The following is a 13,724-nucleotide window of genomic DNA, read 5'->3' as shown; positions in this document are numbered from 1 at the left end:
GGGTGACCGAGTGTCACCAGAGTCGAGGGGTTGACCACCTGTCACTGGATGCAGAAGGGGGTGACCGAGTGTCACCAGATGGAGTAGCAGGGGTAACCGAGTGTCACTGGATGGAGTAGAAGGGGGTGACCGTGTGTCACTGGATGGAGTCAAGGGGGGTGACTGCCTGTCACCAGACGGAGTCGAAGGGGGTGACCATGTGTCACCGGATGGAGTAGAAGGAGTGACTGCATGTCACCAGATGGAGTTGGGGGTGACCGCGTGTCACCAGAGTTGAAGGGGGTGACCGAGTGTCACTGGATGGAGTAGAAGGGGGTAACTGAGTGTCACTGGATGGAGTTGAAGGGGGTGACCAAGTGTCACCAGATGGAGTTGAGGGGGGTGACCGAATGTCACTCTCAGTGCCTCCTCTTAGGAAAACAGGACCATGTTGTAAAGAATGTGTAGGATTCTTAAGAGTCCCTAGAGTCCTGGGGTATCAACTGCATATCATATATCATTGTATTACAGCAAACTGGAATCAATCCCCTGAGCAGAGAATGTCAGCCCCAAAGCGGACAAGAGTCTGTTCCTATCTCATGGCTTTCTTACCTGCTTCCCTGTGGCCAGAACTCACCATCCAATATGGTAGCCATTAGCAACCTGTAGTTGTCTGAATGTAAACTGATTACAGTGAATTAAGAATCTGATTCCTCAGTCGCACTAGCAATATTTCATCTGCTTTACAGGCAGGAGTGATTAGGGGCCACCACGTGTAGAATATTTTCAACGTCGTAGACAGTTGTGTGGGCGGTGCTGGCCAGAGGACCTGCTCACAGTCATCTACACCGCCCACGCCATCCACCAGGCATGCCCATGGCCATCTACACTGCCCACGCCAACTGCCAGGCCTGCTCACGGCCATCTACACCGCCCACGGTCATCTACACTGCCCACACCAACCACCAGGCCTCATCCCCATGTTCACTTGAAAGATCTCCTGGGGGTGCCTGGAGACAACTGGGGGCTCAGTTGGTCAAGCGTCTGCTTATGGCTCAGGCCATGATCTCAGGGTCCTGGGATGGAGCCCCGCTCAGTGGGGAGTCTGCTTCTACCTCCCCAGCCCCACTTGTGCTCTCTCATTCTCAAATAAAAAAAATTATTTTTTAAAAAAGGAAAGATCTCCAAGGGGATAAGCCAGCCACTGTTCTGCAATTGTAACGTTTGGCAATATACCACCTGCCCCCTTACGTTCCCTATTAATCTGTATGTAGCCAAATTACCTTCTAGCCTAAGGCAGATCCTGCTTATGTACATTGTTGTTTCTATAGCCCTGTTAGTTTTTAAGATGCAGGGGAACAGCTGTTTCTGCGTGGTTACTTCGGTCTATGCCTGGAAGAGCCCCACTTGAATGCGAGCCGATGCATTCACTCAGTGGCCCCATACTTGCGTATACCATACAGTGCTTTCCCAATGCCTGCTGTGTAAATCTTAAAGCCTCTGGGAAGGGGTTCCCCTTTTCAGTAAACACCAAGGGGGCCTGCTAGATAACCACTCATCCTCTCGGATTCAGACTTCTTTTCTCATTCCAAAGTGCTCAAAGCAAGCTCCCGCCGAACCACCCATGGCATCAAAGCGTCTTCCCATCAGCAAAGCTCCATCCAGCACTTGGTGGGAACATGGGGGATGAGATGTTAGTGGCCGAGCGGCGCCCTTTCACACCCTTGGATGCGCGGGTCCGCGAATAAACCTGACACTGGCCAGACCCCTTTTCCCACACTGGGCGAGGTGGTCCGCATCGTTTGTCTGAGGGCTGGCCCAGAGTCCAGCGCTGTGCAGGGAATACGCTGCCTGGCCCGGAGAGGACAGGCTTGCAGGGTCAGCGTTCTGGCCTGCACTCCCCAGCAAGTCAGGGTTCGGGGGGATCACACACGCGGCCTCGGTGCCAGGGCAGGGGCTGCTCCAGGCCTCGTGCGGCGGGAACGCTCCCGTGCGCGAGGGCGTGCATCCCGGCCTGAGGACAGGCTGTCGATTTTGCTCGGGTTGCACGCTCTCTCAGCTTTCGCCGCAAACTGTAGGACTCACACTTGCAGTGATGACTCCCCGTTGCGGGAACGGACACTCCCCGGCCAAGGGCCATCCTCTCCTGTCGGGGTGCGCTCGGCCCAGAACCCGGAGCGGGGTCCCCCCCCCAACACCTCGTTGCAGGCGTTCTGCCGTGACTTTCCTGCACTTTCTCGCACCGTACCCGGTTCTCTCCTACAATGTCCTCCTGACGACGGCCAGAGTCCTGCAGCCCGGCCTGCGTCCTCCGTCCTGTCACCCGTGGAACCGCAGAGCGCCCCCTCCCGCCCCCTCCCGCTCCCAGAGCGCGGCCCCGGTGCAGTGTGGCCCCAGCCTGTACTCTCTCTGGCCTTTCAGATCCCAGCGTCAGCCGATACCATGTGTGGTGGCTCCCGGAGGTCTGTGCTCACAACAGAAGCAGCGGCGTGGAGACCTTGTCCGGCATCACCCAGGTGAGCGGCGGCCCGCACACTGCCCACTTCTCGCCGCTCCCGGGCTCCACTGGGCCCACGCATAAGACACACGGGAAGGTGGGCCACCTGTATGACCCACCCAGGGCTGCTGAGTGGTAACAACATACCCGGGAAAGCAGAACGCTCCTTCTGCTCGCTCGTGCCTTCCTCCGCTCACAACCTTCCCCGGGAGCTCTGTCCCGTGTCCGCACGACGCAGCTCACAGGACTTCTGCAGAGATGAAAGACGCGCTTCCTAGGGAGCTCCCAGGTCAGAAATGCTTCCGAGTTGCTGTTGTGTCTCATCTTGGTTGGACGACAGGTTTGCATTATTTTCAGAATCTCGGCACCACGACCTAACGTTTTCTCTGCCGACTTCTATACGCCCCCAGCAACCCTTCAGCGCCTTGCTTGGGCATGTCCCTGACTAGCAGCTCCTTGTGCAGTGCATGCGACATCTACCCGACTCACGGCCCCGACACTTTCCTGACTGTTCATTCTGAAAGAACATTAACTCCTGGGGGATAGGAACTCTGGCAGTCCTACTCCGTGTGTTCTTCCAAATAGTTAGGGCGAACGAGTGAATTACAGAGTAGGGCAACAAAGAATGGTTAAGACGGCGGTGGCCTGTCCACGGTGGTGGTGCCAGTGAGGAGTCTATAATGTAGCAGCTTTAAAACACCCAAAGGCACGGCCCCAGCTGTCTAATATGTTGGTCTGTGATCTGTAAGGAGAACGGTTTTCTTTTGAATATTTCCTAAAGCAACAAGTACAGTATTTTTAGAATCCTGTGTGATCATGTAACTTTAAGATAGTAAAACAAGTCAGTGGGTTTGCAGAAATACAGTTTTTTACTGGATTTGACTTGTCCCAATGCATGCTCGCCAACGCTATTCCTTTTATTTTTCCCTAAGCTGCCTCCAAAGTTGGGGGCCTTCAGTAAAAAAAAAAAGAAAGAAAAAGAAGCATTTTAAAAAAGGGAAACCTACTTGAAAACCAGAGGAAGAAATGAACAGAAGCAGGGTTTATTAAATTGTTTGTGGGCAGGGGCGAGGCTTTTAGTGGTTTTACTTAGGCATGCCTTGCAATGGCAGGAAATCGGCCTTATTTTCAGGGGCCCAGCCAACCCTTGGCTTCTCATCTCTGCAAACTCTGAAGGTAAGAATAGGCTGAACCTATATAATGTGTCCGGTAGAAATAAGAATCAAAAACCACTTTGCTAAGGGCTTAGACCTAGCCTATTTGCATTTGTAAATAGCTTTTAGACCCACTTATTTTGAAGTTAGGATGGAGCATCAGCTAACTCACGTCTTGCTACAGATGTCTGTGTTCCACGCCACATGAAAGCATTCTTTTTTTTTTTTTAAAGATTTTATTTATTTATTTTGACAGAGAGAGAGAGACAGCGAGAGAGGGAACACAAGCAGGGGGTAATGGAAGAGGGAGAAGCAGGCTTCCCGCCGAGCAGGGAGCCCAATGCGGGGCTCGATCCCAGGACCCCGGGATCATGACCTGAGCCGAAGGCAGATGCTTAACGACTGAGCCACCCAGGCGCCCCCACATGAAAGCATTCTTGAAAACTGCCAAGCGGTGTTCTTGGTGGCTCACGTGGGCTTGCAGTCTGTTCCCATGTAAAGCGTACATTCCCCCCTGCGGAGAAGCATTTCAGGCACCCAAGGGGACGCAGCAGGCCTGCGAGGCTCCCTGCTCACCCTCTGGTATGCACGGTGCCCTGCTTTGGCTGCCTGCCTGCCTGTGACCCCTGGGGAGAGGGCCAGTGGCTCCCGGGTGCGCATCCTCCATGCGCATTTCTGCTCCCGCCCGGCGCGCACCCCCCCATCCAGCATACATCCGCGGTGTGCATCCCCCCGCCATGCGCATCCCGCCCCCCATCTCCCACTGCCGACTCCAGCGACTGGCGGAATGGGCGGAACCTCAGCTTGTACCCGTACCGCGCTCCGCGGCCTGCGCTTCCCCCCTGACGCACGCTGCTGTCTGGCGGGGTCTCCAACCTGCACCCAGACCGCCCCGGACGGAGGCCCCGTGTGCGTCCTTTACACGAGGGCATCAGGCTCTGACACACCCCGGCCAGACCGGAGAAGCAGAGCAGGCAGATGTAAAGGGAACAGCCTTGCCCACTTAGGACAGCCCCAGAGTCATGCGTCCCCGTTCGCGCGCAGTTCTGCTCTCAGCCTCCTCCTCGGTGCGCCCGCGCGCGCGACCACACCGGTGTGGCCCGAAGCAAGAACAGCCCTCCAAGGAGGGCAAAGAATACATTGCCGAGCACGGTCTTCAGTTTTCAAAAGGCAGACTTACACAGGGGTCTCCGAGAAGCCCGAGTTCCCTTTTTCCTCGTGTTTTAAAAGCAGGTTTGGGCTCACACTTGGGTGGCACCTTCGCGGCCGGCATCCGGGAGCGCGGGGGGAGGGGGAGGCTCCCGGTGGTCATTCCTCAGAACATGCACCGTGTCTCCTTTGCGCTTTTTATAAAAGCCACAGTGCATATATAGGAAAACACCCTTGTGGCACGAGGATTTCATCTCCTGCCATTTTTTTTATCCCTAATGGGACTTATTGCTAGCATATTCTCGCTCTCTTGCTCTAGGACAATTACATAATTCTTCAGGATCTGTCGTTTTCCTGCAAATACAAGGTGACCGTCCAGCCGGCCCGGCCCGCGGGCCGCTTGAAGGCAGAGACCGTTTTCTTTACGACGCCTCCGTGCTCAGCCCTGAAGGGGAAAAGCTACAAGCACGTCCGCTGCCCGGGCGAGGCAGGTACGTTCACCCCAGCTTCCAAGGGCGCGTCTAGGGTGTGGGCGACACGAGGAAAAGGTGTCCAAACGGACTTGGCGAGGCCGGAGAAGCTTAAAGTAGCCTCCTTCCAAACTGCGGTCGGATGGCGCAGGTGGGGCAGCGACGTGCGTGCGGCTGTAGGCGTTACCGCAGTGGAAGCACGTCCTCTGCTCGCAGCATTCCCCCCTGCGAAACGAAGCAAAGGTTTGCACAGCGCTCGTGCTTCGGCGCACTCTGCACATTATTCCATTTTTATCCCGGCCCTTTGCCAGGCGAGCTGCCTTCATGCACGTCGCACAGCAGTGCCGCAGACCCCGTGTCCGCGCGCATCCCCCTCCTGGCCGAGGCCCCTGTGCGGCAGCGGGACGACTACCCAGGACTTGGTCCGCGCGGCCCCCTGAGCCCCTCCGAGTGACTGAGTGCGACGGCCGATCACTTCACTGTCCGCCCTTGGCGTGGTGGTCATGTCTGCTCTCGGACCAGCCGCTGGGTCTTGCCACGCGGCAGAATTCCCTCTCCGTCTTCCACCCCCAAAGCAGGGTCCTGAAAAGAATCCCCAAAGCACCCCAAAGTTGCAGGGACAAGAGAGACTCTGGCTCACTGCTCACTGACCGTCCCCGTAGGGCAAAGGGGTGGTTTCCGGGAGCCGTGCGTGGAGACCGAGCTCAGCCTGCCTGTGCCATCCCCACCCCCCAGCGGCCGCCCGGAGTGCCCACGATGCGTGCAGACAGGCCCCATGTCCACTCCTTGTCCAGCAGCCTCAGCAGGTGCTTCTGTCCGCCTTGCTCCAGGTCACGTGCCGGCCAAAGTGCTCGCCAAGCCCGAGAACCTCTCTGCCTCGTTCGTCGTCCAAGATGTGAACATCACGGCCCACTTCTCCTGGAAGATGGCCAAGGCCAACCTCTACCAGCCCATGACGGGCTTTCAAGTGACCTGGGCTGAGGTCACGACCGAGAGCAGACAGAACAGCTTACCCAACAGCATCATCTCTCGCTCCCAGATTCTGCCTTCGGTAGGTGCCGGCTCAGCTCCTCGGTGCGCGCGGCTGTCCCCATTGCGCACGGCCGCCTGCTGCGGGAGGGGGCCCCTTCCGCCAGGCCGCGTGCTAACTAACTACTGAGCCTTCCTGGGGCGGTTTCTCCTTCTGCATGTAGGAGTTTGCAGGGATTAATGACACATCACAAGCTGAGCAGCGTACACGGTCAGCTCGATAAACCCTGATTCTCCAGCAGCCTCTATCCTGTCTTGCATGCAAGTGATTTCACAGTTTGTTTGTTAACCCCGTGTCCCTCTGGTCCAAGTGGACGTGCCCTGTTTGAAGTGTTAAATTGGGGGAAAAATAGCTAAAAGAAGCTTGTTGTTTCTCTCCTTTTTCCCCATTCAAATTTGGCTAGAGCCCATAATGAGTTGGCCTGTCTTCCAGGCCACTTAATTCCTTCGCTTGACAAAAAAACCCATGTGTGGGCTTTTACCCTCTCTAAAAATGCCCTTAGGATATCCAACCCTGGCTCTAAAAAGAAAGTAAGAGAGAAAGAAAGAAAAAAACCTTAAGTCCGGAAGGAAAAATTCCTTGGAATTAGAAAGCAGTTATTCTATGAATGTATTAGGTTTTATTGAACTTTGAGAAGAATGTGTTGGCATAAAAATAAACATTTTCAGTTATGGGCATTGACAGATACTGTGTTTTAAGGGAAACAGTTGGCTCGTTTCACTGAAATCTGGATTATCAAGAATTTCACATCACAAGATGTGCAGATGAAAACTTTAAACCATGGGAAAGTCCTAGGTTAGGGAGTAAAAAATGAAATCCCAAGGGTGAGCCTGAGAACTGGCACCTCGGCATAGTCTTACTCTGCCAAGTGTCTGGGGCTGCCCAGACGGGGCGCGGAGGGGGAGAGGACGCGGCCGGGGGCTCCCGCGGAGTACGGGCAGCCACTGCTTCTGCTGCCCTCCTGCGCTCACCCCTGCCGCTCTCCGTGCGCTCTCGCTTGGCCGTGCACGCAGCCCTATCGCTCTCCGCTCACCCCTGCCGCTCTCCCCTGCCGCTTTCCGCGCGCTCATGCCTGCCGTGCACGCACCCCTGCCACTCTGCGTGCTTGCCCCTGCCACGCATGCACCCCTGCCGCTTTCCACGCACTCATGCCTGCTACACATGCACCCCTGCCGCTCTCCGCGCATTGGCCCCTGCCATGCATGCACCCCTGCCGCTCTACCGCGCTCACCCCTGCCGCTCTCCCGCGTCATCCCTGCCACGCACGCACCCCTGCCGCTTTCCACGCACTCATGCCTGCTACACATGCACCCCTGCCGCTCTCCGCGCATTGGCCCCTGCCATGCATGCATCCCTGCCGCTCTACCGCGCTCACCCCTGCCGCTCTCCTGCGTCACCCCTGCCACGCACGCACCCCTGCCGCTCTCTGCTTGCTCCTGCCTGCTGTGCACGCACCCCTTCCCCCTCCGCGCGCTCGCTCCTGCCATGCACTCCTGCGGCTCCCCGCGCGCTCCCGCCTGCCATGCACGCACCCCTGCCACTCTCCCGCGCTCCCCCGCGCCCCCCCTGCCGTGCACGCACCCCTGCCGCTCTCCGCGTGCACTCACACCTGCTCTCTGCCCGGGAGGAGCCGCTCAGAGGACGCGTGCCCCCTGTGCCTGTCCTTTTTGAAAGGTCACTGACGCGCATCTCCTTTTGTGTGGCTCCCCCAGGACCATTACGTCCTCACGGTGCCCAACCTGAGGCCGTCCACGCTGTACCGCCTGGAAGTGCAGGTGCTGACCGCGGGCGGCGAAGGGCCGGCCACCATCAAAACCTTCTGGACGCCCGACCTCACGCTGCCCTCAGCGGAGAGTGAGTGTGGGACGCACAGGCAGCAGTGCGCGTGAAACACTAAGTTTATCAGCGAGCCCCGTGCCCCGAGGAGTTCTCTGGGTCGGAAATTCGTCCTCCCCGCGAGGATCTGCGGCCCGGGTCGTATTCCAGGCGCGTCACCATGAGTGCGCGGCGGCCGCCCTCGCTTTCCTTCCCATCCTTGCTTTGGTTTTCCACACGGATCGTGCTTTCCCCGTGTCTTTTACACCATAAATACATACGAGGGGGAAAAAAAAATCTGTAAGTTCCTATCAGTCTGAAATTATTTTAAAAATGAAGATTTTCAAATATGATGATATAGGAAATAGTTTGCTAAGGATTATTTTCTTATTACACACGTTTTGCTGTAATACACTATATGAATTTGCTTCATAATATGACCCAAATCAATCTACTGGATTTACTGCTAAGTCAACTACAGTTTTTTGTTTTGTTGTTTTAAATGTCACGCATTGTTTCTAAGCAGTCAGGCTCTTGCTGATTTTTAAATTATGTGCTTCATCTTTTTCCAGCTTACACGTATAAAGCAGTGCCTAAAGGTTTGTGTGTTGATAAGAAAATGGAGAAGTAATCCTGGTTTTACCTTTACAGTTGTAGAAGCACATTTGCCCCCATCAGTTTTCATGCCTAGAATTTAGACAGAGCTCGGGATGGGAGAGCGCCACGGCCCCTACCTTCGTCCGGGGTCAGTGCTTTCCTGATGCTCCTCCTTTGAAACTGCGTTTCCTATGCGTACTGAAGTGTTTTTACGCTCCCAGGGGAGAGGAAGGCCTTGGCTTGCTTCTCTAACTGTATGAGCCAGGAAAGGAGCTTGTCCTAGTCCTGTGATTTTGTGAACTTGAGGGAACGAAGGAGAGAAAAGAGGGGAGGGGGGCTTCAGAGCAGGAAAGACATGGATGTAGGAGGGAGCGCTCTGTGGGTCTGACCCTTTCACCGCCAGTCCCCGGCTTCCCATAGAGCAACATGACTGATACCTATGTCCTGTCCCCCCTCAGGACCCCATCTTAAACCTCGGCATCCTCATCATTACAAGCCTTCTCCAGAAAGATACTAAACAGCTCAGTGTGTGAGAATCGGAGAACGAACAAGCTGGTTGAGCTTCACGGTGCAGACATGCTGCTACGAAGCCAGCAGGTGCCCTGCGTGACCTCCCTCTCCCATGTAACCTTGTGCCCTGGGTCCCTCTGCCCATCTCAACGCAGCTGGAAAGGAGTGACTCACAGCCGGTGCGGGTGGACACCCACTTCCCAGAATGGAGGCCCATCGAACCTGAAATCGGAATATCCACGAATGAGCCTCTACTGAATAATTGCACAGATGAGATCTCCCTGGATTCGGAGCAGGAAATTCTCAGAACAAATCATTGTAACAAACACACAGTGCATACACATACTAAGCATAACGTATATCAATAAAACATTTTAAAATTAAATAATTGCTTTGATTTGCAAAATCAAATAAGGTGATGCAGTTTGTAAGCCCTATGTATTCAAATCTTTCGTAAGATTTATATAATGTGTGATTTATTCTTAACCTCAAATACATAGCAGTTAAGTTCCATCTATGATTGTCCACACCTGCAGCCCCTGAGCCCCGGTCACACGAAGGCGAATGAGCATCTCGTGTGTGAGCCATGCTTTACGAAAGGCTCCCAAAGCAGGGAGCATTCAGCGAATCCGCTGCTGTCCACAGTCTGCCTTGGAGAAATGAAAATGCTTTTCTGGGGATACGTTTTCATGCTTCATCCTATAAAATGAGAGACCTTTCCGATACGTTTTCTTATTTATATTTTCCTTTTTCCCTCCATGCAGAAAAGAACTGCTGGTACACTTTGTTTTACCACTTCATGTATCTCAAAATTTACAGAGCCTTTTGCTTAAAGTGAGAATCCCAACTGTTGAATATTTTCCAATCTCTACTAAGATTTGCCTTTTCTTAATCAAAGTAAGCTATCTGAATGCTAGAATGTTCTCGGTAACGTAGGACAAGAGGCTTTGATTGATAGAGGACAGCTATTTGCTTGCCTTTTTCTTTCAAACCTATTCTGTGCGCCTGCTTGGCTCCAAACGACCCTTCCCAGCATGGACTCGGGTCGGAACCCATCATCAGTCCGTGGTGCTGCCAAGCACTGGGGCAGCCTTGCACCCAGAAACATTCGGTTTCAACCAAGTTTTTCTTGAGGGAATGGCCACAGATGTGGTTTGGAATAGGCATCCATGTACGTCTATGTACAGCGGAAATTCTCTTCACGGCTCACCAATGGTGCAGAAAGATCCGGTTCTTGTAAAGGGAAGGGTCATGTGTTTTTCCCGTCGGTGTTTATTCTGTGAGGAGAGAGCAATTTATCAGCATTTCAACATCTTAAAGGAACGGCTTCCTCCACTCATTGTGCAGCTAACTCAATCGGGGAAACGTCTGGGACCATTTTCTTGGGTTACGATGGTGGCACTGGGTACCTGCCGTGTTGTGGGTTTCTGGAAGTGGGCAGATGCAGAGACAGCTCGAACTCCTTCACTTCACCAGTGTCTGAAGGCAAACGTGCTACAAAATGGAGACAGTATTTTTATTATCAGATGGATGCGTATCTTTAGGAAACGCGGTCTGTACCCATGGATACGTGGAAACAGAGAGTAAAAACTGTCTCCTGGGTAGCAAAGAGTTACAGTGATGATGCGGGCAATGTTTTGTAGCTTCGTACAAGTGACCCTCGTGGGAAAGACCAGCATGAAGGTGCATGGGCTTCCAAGTGCTTGTCCGCGGCTCCTGACGCGGTCGGGACGGACTCAGCCCCATGAGGTCCAAAGTCCCCTGGTTTCTCACGGAGAGAACCGGAAGCACCCCTCGTTTCCAAGCACCCCAAGCTTGACCCAACACCACAGGTATCTCCGCGGAAACTAGGATTTACGCCAGTGCCATGGGCTGCATCTGAATGTCAAGTTCTCAAATTTTCACAAATGAAGACGTCTAATATTGGCTACAAGTTTATCTTTACCCTGAATTTGTCACGAACAAATCCAGTATTTGTGCCAGCAAATTTCTGTACTGTTGTATAGTTCAAAATGCAGGAGTATACACATAGATATGAAATATTATTAAATTATTATGTAAGTTTGATTTTATAAGGTTTAGTTATGTGTCTTTTGTCTGGGCAATAGACAATGAACAAATACATTTTTAGTTTGGATGAAGGTTCTGAAGCTTACACCTTCCTTACAAAATCGAAAGCTGCTCCTGTGAGCATCTCATTCTGCAATAACAAAACTTAAATTTTATTCACACAGTTGGAAGAAAAATGCTGTTAATTAGATGATTAAGGAAATAGGAGTTTCTTTTATGAACTTCAATGACCTTCAATAATATGCGAATCGGCCAAGATATAATTACTTTCTTTTTTTAATTAAAAAAATTTGACTGCCCTAATAAAGGGATACAATCTATGGGTTTTTTTCTTTAAACATTGTTTTAGTGGCTAAGTCTCTGTCTTATTAAAATTAAATGCGTCTCTCTCATAGGAGACACATTGTCTCTCCTAGAAGAAAATATATATTCAGTGATATTTACTTTTACCGATGGAGCCCAAAGTTCAAGTGTAAAGGTACGTCTGCATGCTAGGAACCTGAACGAACCTATAAGTAATCACACAGAGCGGGCTTTGTCCACGTCTGTGTGGCTGGCAGGGGGGCCCCAGCCGCGCACCGTAGGGGGCCTAGCGGCAGCTCTGGCCTCACCCACCACATGCCAGTGCCCCCAAGTTGTGACAGCCCACAGTTCTCCACACATTGCCCACTCGCACCTGGGGGAGTAAGCCTCCCCTGGTTGAGAATCCGTGCACCGGAGAGGGAATGATCTTTACTAAACATGGGAGAATCTGCCTCATGTGAGGGACCCAGGAAACTGTAGGAGCCGAGCAAGAGCCGGGAACTTGGACTGCAAAGCCCTGAATTGTGTCTTTCATTGTGTCACTCAAACAGCTGATGGGAAGACTGAATTCTGACGTGTCTCTATCATCTGAGTACAGATATTTTCTCCTTCGTGTCGGTCAGCGTCACGTGTGATAATGACTTATTTATTTAATGCCCTTTCTTATACCTTGGGCCATGGATTTACTAATTACGTTCACTCTTTCCCATGATTGCAAATAGCTCTCAATCTTGTTACACAAACACTCACATTGTAACCAGCACACAAAGGCTGAATATCTGTTGCATGTTCTTATAATTCATTTAAAATAATAAATGCATAAAGATGGTGACTCTTACCTATGGTTGTGCATGGCCAGACTCCGTTTCTTGCCTCTACGGAGTATTTTAGCAAGTTACACAATTTACAGAGTGATTAACAGAGGTCTGTATGTAAAGTAATTATTATTTCTTTCCTTAATTATACTGTAGTACACAGATAACAGAACAGCTACCTTATCCCAATGGCCTATAGAGATCACATCTCTTCTACTGATCATTTCAAGTCAATATTTATTTATGTATGTAATAAAAAAAAAGTGATTTTTGTGTGTGTCATGTTAGAAGTAATCTTGTAAAAAAATTTTGTAAAAACAAAGTATTGTAAATAGTCTGATATTCTGTGACTCATTATTTTCATGTTAGAGTTTGTACATACTGATTCAGTAATAAAGCATCCTTAAACCTGCCCAGTGGACTAGACTCATTTATTTAAAAAAAACACTTTCATTTTTCCATTTTTTTCCTACGTTCCCAGGGAGACTGAAAAAGTCAGTATGAATGGAATTTGAGGTGTGGTGGGTGTAACGAGACAGCACTTCATCCTAGTGAAAGTGTTTTGCGGTTTGAAAATCAACACTTAAGAGTTCTTCCATTATATTCATTTAGGACCGGTATTGCAGATGGCTTTGGGGGAGTTTTTTTTTTTTTTTTTTGAAGATTTATTTGAGAAAGAGATGGAGAGTGTGCACACTTGAGCAGGGGTGAGCGGGGGTGGGGGGGAGAGGTAGAGACAGAGAATCTCAAGCAGACTCCCTGCTGAGCACAGAGCCTGATGTGGGGCTCGATCTCATGACCCTGAGGTCATGAAGAGTTGGACACTCAATTGACTGCACCCCCCACCCAGGCACCCTTTGGTGGCATCTTTTATCAATAGTCTACAATTTTAAAATGTCCCCCCCCAAAATGTATCCATAAAATGCCAGAGGTATCTGGTGCTTCTAAGCTTCATATCTTTTTCAACACTACGCACTATGTTGAGGGCTTCCAGTCTCCAAGAAGAATTTTTGGGTTTTTTTTTTTTTAAGATTTATTTATTTGAGAGAGAGAAAGGAAGGAAGCAGAGAGAGGTAGAGGGAGAGAGTCTCAAGCAGACTCCCTGCTGAGCATGGAGCCAATGCAGGGCTCGATCCCACGACCCTGGGATCACGACCTGAGCTGAAACCAAGAGTCAGATGCTTAACAGACTGAGCCACCCAGGCCTTGCCCCCTCACCGCCCCCCCACCCAAGAGTTTCGAGAGTTTCCTGCATTCCTGCTGGGACATCAGTGGGCCCGGAGCGTATCTGCTGATGAATGAGCAGAACGGCGCCCCAGAAAATGTGACAGATAA

General features: G+C 51.7%; 1 protein-coding gene across 1 annotated transcript in view; it reads left to right on the top strand.

Moving 5' to 3' along the window:
* ANOS1 (anosmin 1) overlaps nucleotides 1-12,802 on the top strand; it is a 191,001-nt gene extending 178,199 nt beyond the window's left edge. The window contains exons 10-14 of the mRNA XM_035029680.1: nucleotides 2,401-2,495; nucleotides 5,099-5,270; nucleotides 6,080-6,300; nucleotides 7,992-8,133; nucleotides 9,150-12,802. Coding sequence (XP_034885571.1) covers nucleotides 2,401-2,495; nucleotides 5,099-5,270; nucleotides 6,080-6,300; nucleotides 7,992-8,133; nucleotides 9,150-9,208 — 689 coding nt within the window. The 3' untranslated portion in view covers nucleotides 9,209-12,802. The remainder of the gene's footprint in view (nucleotides 1-2,400; nucleotides 2,496-5,098; nucleotides 5,271-6,079; nucleotides 6,301-7,991; nucleotides 8,134-9,149) is intronic.
* Nucleotides 12,803-13,724: the final 922 nt, after the last annotated feature.

Source organism: Mirounga leonina, unplaced genomic scaffold (genome assembly GCF_011800145.1).
Source record: "Mirounga leonina isolate KUSES-001 unplaced genomic scaffold, KU_Mleo_1.0 Mir_268, whole genome shotgun sequence".
Taxonomy (NCBI): Eukaryota; Metazoa; Chordata; class Mammalia; order Carnivora; family Phocidae; genus Mirounga; species Mirounga leonina.
The sequence above is the reverse complement of the archived record's forward strand: the minus strand, read 5'-3'. Positions and strand labels throughout refer to the sequence as shown.